Raw genomic sequence first — 3,931 nt, 5'->3', positions numbered from 1 at the left:
TTATTTATACACTGAATTGACGACGGATTTTTCCGTTATTCCTGATCATGACAAAGAACACACGGTGAGTGTGACCGGTCGGCAGGAGATGCTCACTCCTCCATGGCACCTGATCCCATCTCTGATGTTTCGGGGGTCCGTGTTTGCTCTGCTCTTATTTTGTATTGTTTTATGGACTTTGAGATTGAATACTGTTCGTTATCTCCTTTCCTTCTTAAATGCAATTTAAATATATTGGTACCCAAAGTAGTGTCTTCTCATGCACAAGAAATACAATTGCAAAATAGGGATGCCATAGCACCACTTGTTCAAAAGTAATGGCTAAGGATAAGTTTTTGAAAGGTAGATCAAACGCAAATGTCAAAGGGTCAATGTTGATGGTTTCTTAAGAAAGGTTTAATGTAAGAAGGATTACATATGTGAAGTATGAAAACCCTAGCCCTTACCGTTCAAAAATTATCGCCAAAGTTAAGGTTTTTTTTATAAATACTGAAATCTCCAAGATCAAGGTCAAAAGGTCAAAGTTTGTAGTATCCAATGAAAGGTCATGCCAAAAAAAGTACATATGTGAAGTATGAGAGTACCAGTATCTACCGTTTAAAAGTTATGGCCAAAGTAAAAAAAATTCGCATTTTTGTGTGAAATGGGACATCTCCAAGGTAAAAGTCAAAAGTTTAAATTTGGTGCTACCCAAAGTAAGGTTTTGTCACAAGGAATACACATATTAAATATGAAAGTCATAGCTCCAATGAATGAAAAGTTATGGTCAAGGTTAAAGTTTTTGCGGACAAACAGACTGCCAGATGGACAGACAGACATATAGGCGGACACAATAAAACTATATACCCCCGAATACTCGATTATGGGGACATAAAAAGAAATTGTCTTCAATTAACTTTTCATATTATGATACAGTATAAAGAAGACGTTACAAAAATGAAAATAATTGTTCTGATTTTCATATTAAGGGGCACCGACCCTCTGATATGACAGATAACTCTCAGTCAGAGTACAAAATATGAATACTGCTCACAGTTTTCTTAATCAGAGTTTCCTAATTTAGACCTCTGAGTAGTCAATTCGATGAAATCTGTCATATGATGGAAACATTACTTTCTATTTCTTTTGCAAATCTCATACTAATTGTTTTATTAAATTTAACAATAAAACACTTCAAATAAAATACTTCAAAAGCATTTTAAATTGAATTAGTTGTATTTTTTAAAAGACCATTTTAATAATGGTTTAATGTTTCAAGAACTTAATACAAAATTTTTATAAGTATGACATTTTTCTTCATATGAAGAAATATTAAGAAGAAAGAAAACTCCTCCTCACAGATGTATTTTTTTCTTACAACCACATACAACATTGCAATTTTTTTGACTTAGGAAGCATCGCTTCATGATGTTTTCTGACATGATTTTAATAGGTATTATACTAAATATTATTTTCATATACACCTCATATTTCAAATTAAATGTTATGATAATAAATCGTTACTGTTTCTGTTCTCTATGTTGAAATTTCTTCATATCATGATCTGACATAAACATCATTTCTGAAAAAATAAGCTGCGCTTCTTACATCAAACTATTTTCCATGTGGTTCTAATGTTATTGTTGTTCATGAAAATCAACATTAGAAATATTAAATTTTCTGAGTGAAATTTGATAGCAGAGGGTCGGGACCCCTTAAATTCTGTGAAAAATATACTCAGAACTGAGTAAAAGGGTGGAGTAAAACAAGAATTGAGAAATGTAATGAGTACTGTGTACTAAATCAACAGGTTATGTCTACATGTATAGTTTTTGCATTAGAATGTGTATTTTACACAAGCCCATAGCTTTACAAAGCATATTTTTAGGTGTTATACCCATCCCACCCCCTTACTTATTTAGGAGGAAGTCAATTATCAGCAAAAGCAACCAAAAGCAAAAAAATACCCTACCTTTATTTTTCTATAAGGAGGAATTAAAAATAAGCTTAAAATAATGTACTATTCTACTAATTTTCAACTGTTACTTAGCCACAGTACTTTCAAGTATGCCCCCATCAACATTTAAAGCATACTTTGATCATGGCGAAGTAAATTATGATATGATAGTACTTGTGCAAAGGCCTAACTTCATTTCAATATTTTATCTAGAGCCTTTTTCAGTATTATTGAAAGGTATAGAATTTTATTTATATTTTTGCTTTTCATTTATTATTTTTTTTTTGTTTTGATTTAACATAATGTTCTTTTGGGGGGGGGGAATAAAAATTTCCTCCTCTGTCATTGTCAAATTGGATTTGCAAAACTTATACAAGCTAAAAGTTGAAATGAAGGAAAAATTAATTTTTCTTATTAAAGAGTATTTAAACCTGATTGTTGCATATTTTCCCCTTTCACCAGTTATAAATTTTGTATCACTTTTAGAGGGGGTCATTTTTCAATGGGGGTCAATTTTTTATAGGACTAACATATAAAATTATGACCCCTAGGACTCTTTTTCTACAAAAAATGATTTTTTTTTCTATGGTTGGAGGTCATTTTTTATCGTTGAAAAATGACCCCCCGGTCATTATTCGATGGGGGTCATTATTCGTCTTTACACCGGTCGTAAGAAATATATAAATATCACGCATTTTTCATTTATTCTTTTAACTCTCTTTGTAATGGTTTCTTAGAAAATAATCGTGAAGAAAACTACAATTATATTTTTTATTATCTTTTACCAATATGTTTTTACTTTATCAGTTATATGAAGATAATTACCCTTTTCCCCAATACTTGAACAGTCGACCGACATACAATCTGAAAAAAGAACATAACAAAATGTAAACATTATTTTTGATACCCAAATGTTTAGAAACGTGACCAAAAAACATTATATCAAATTCTCTTTGCAAATATCGAATTCCCCCCTCAAAATATTACCTTGAAAAAACAGTACGTTTGGTTTAGTATAGTCGCAATAATAGTCAATGTTTTTGATATTTTCTCGACAATTCTTATCTTTAATTGATACAGTGTATTTTGTCCTACACAGTGATTGTTTTGTGGTTTTATTTTCTACAATATATCTCTGAACCGATTCCAACTGAATGTCTTGAGAAGAACAAGGAGAAATGTTTTTAATATCCGCTGCTTTGATGTAAATATCTATACCTACAAAAAACCAGAAAGTGAATTCAAATACTTTTTAACACAGATTTATCAATTCCGATCGCGAGGACAATACTCAAAAGCAGCTGTATATTCTTACCTGCATATTTTTTGTTAACTGTTTCATTAGAAATCTCAAAACAAGTATCACTTAAAGTATCTTGATTACTTTCATCAGTATGAAAAAATGAAAAACAACTGAAATGAAAATGATTTTAAATTTATTTTACAAAAAAGCAGTTAAGTATGGAAAACGTTTTAAAAATAACTTCGTATACATGTACCCTTTTATCATAGGGTTAAAATGGTGCACATAACATCTACTATGCTTTTCTGGTTGTCACATGTAATAAACATTATAAACAAAGAGGACTATTAAGGAAAAGTACATGTATGCATTCAAGTTTTTTTTCGATTTATTAATTATATAGATTAAGTAAAAGAGTAAGAAATAAAAGACACACCCCCAGTTAGAAAATGAGAAAAAGGTAAACGTTCAATCAAAGGGGTAAAAATCAAGATCAAGCACCCAATTGTGAAGTGTTATTTTTTGAAAATAAATCTTTAGAAACTTGGTTTTAGTAAATATTTTTTTGCATCGGAAATTAAATTTTCTAGATATGGATGTTTTTGAATATATTTTTAAAAAAATACAAATGGATCTATGATAATTTCGAATCCTGATTTGAATTTTGAAAATTAGTTTAATATTCTAAATTTCTAAACACTCTTATGCTTATCTAAAAGAGTTTTTGAAATAGTTTTAAATTCAAATTAGGT

The 3,931-nt window shown here is 29.9% G+C and overlaps 1 protein-coding gene across 1 annotated transcript; it reads right to left on the bottom strand.

Moving 5' to 3' along the window:
• Positions 1–2,717: 2,717 nt before the first annotated feature.
• LOC134244934 (uncharacterized) lies at positions 2,718–3,446 on the bottom strand. The gene is made up of 4 exons (XM_062727194.1): positions 3,436–3,446; positions 3,252–3,349; positions 2,924–3,154; positions 2,718–2,800 (listed from the first exon to the last, which is right to left on the bottom strand). Exons 1-4 carry the CDS (start codon positions 3,444–3,446, stop codon positions 2,718–2,720), a joined length of 423 nt encoding a protein of 140 aa, XP_062583178.1.
• Positions 3,447–3,931: the final 485 nt, after the last annotated feature.

Source organism: Saccostrea cucullata, unplaced genomic scaffold (assembly GCF_032062105.1).
Source record: "Saccostrea cucullata isolate Sc308-1 unplaced genomic scaffold, CSIRO_AGI_Scuc_v1 ctg6543, whole genome shotgun sequence".
Lineage (NCBI taxonomy): Eukaryota > Metazoa > Mollusca > Bivalvia > Ostreida > Ostreidae > Saccostrea > Saccostrea cuccullata.
Note: the sequence above shows the minus strand (reverse complement) of the source record. Positions and strands in the feature narration are given on the sequence as shown.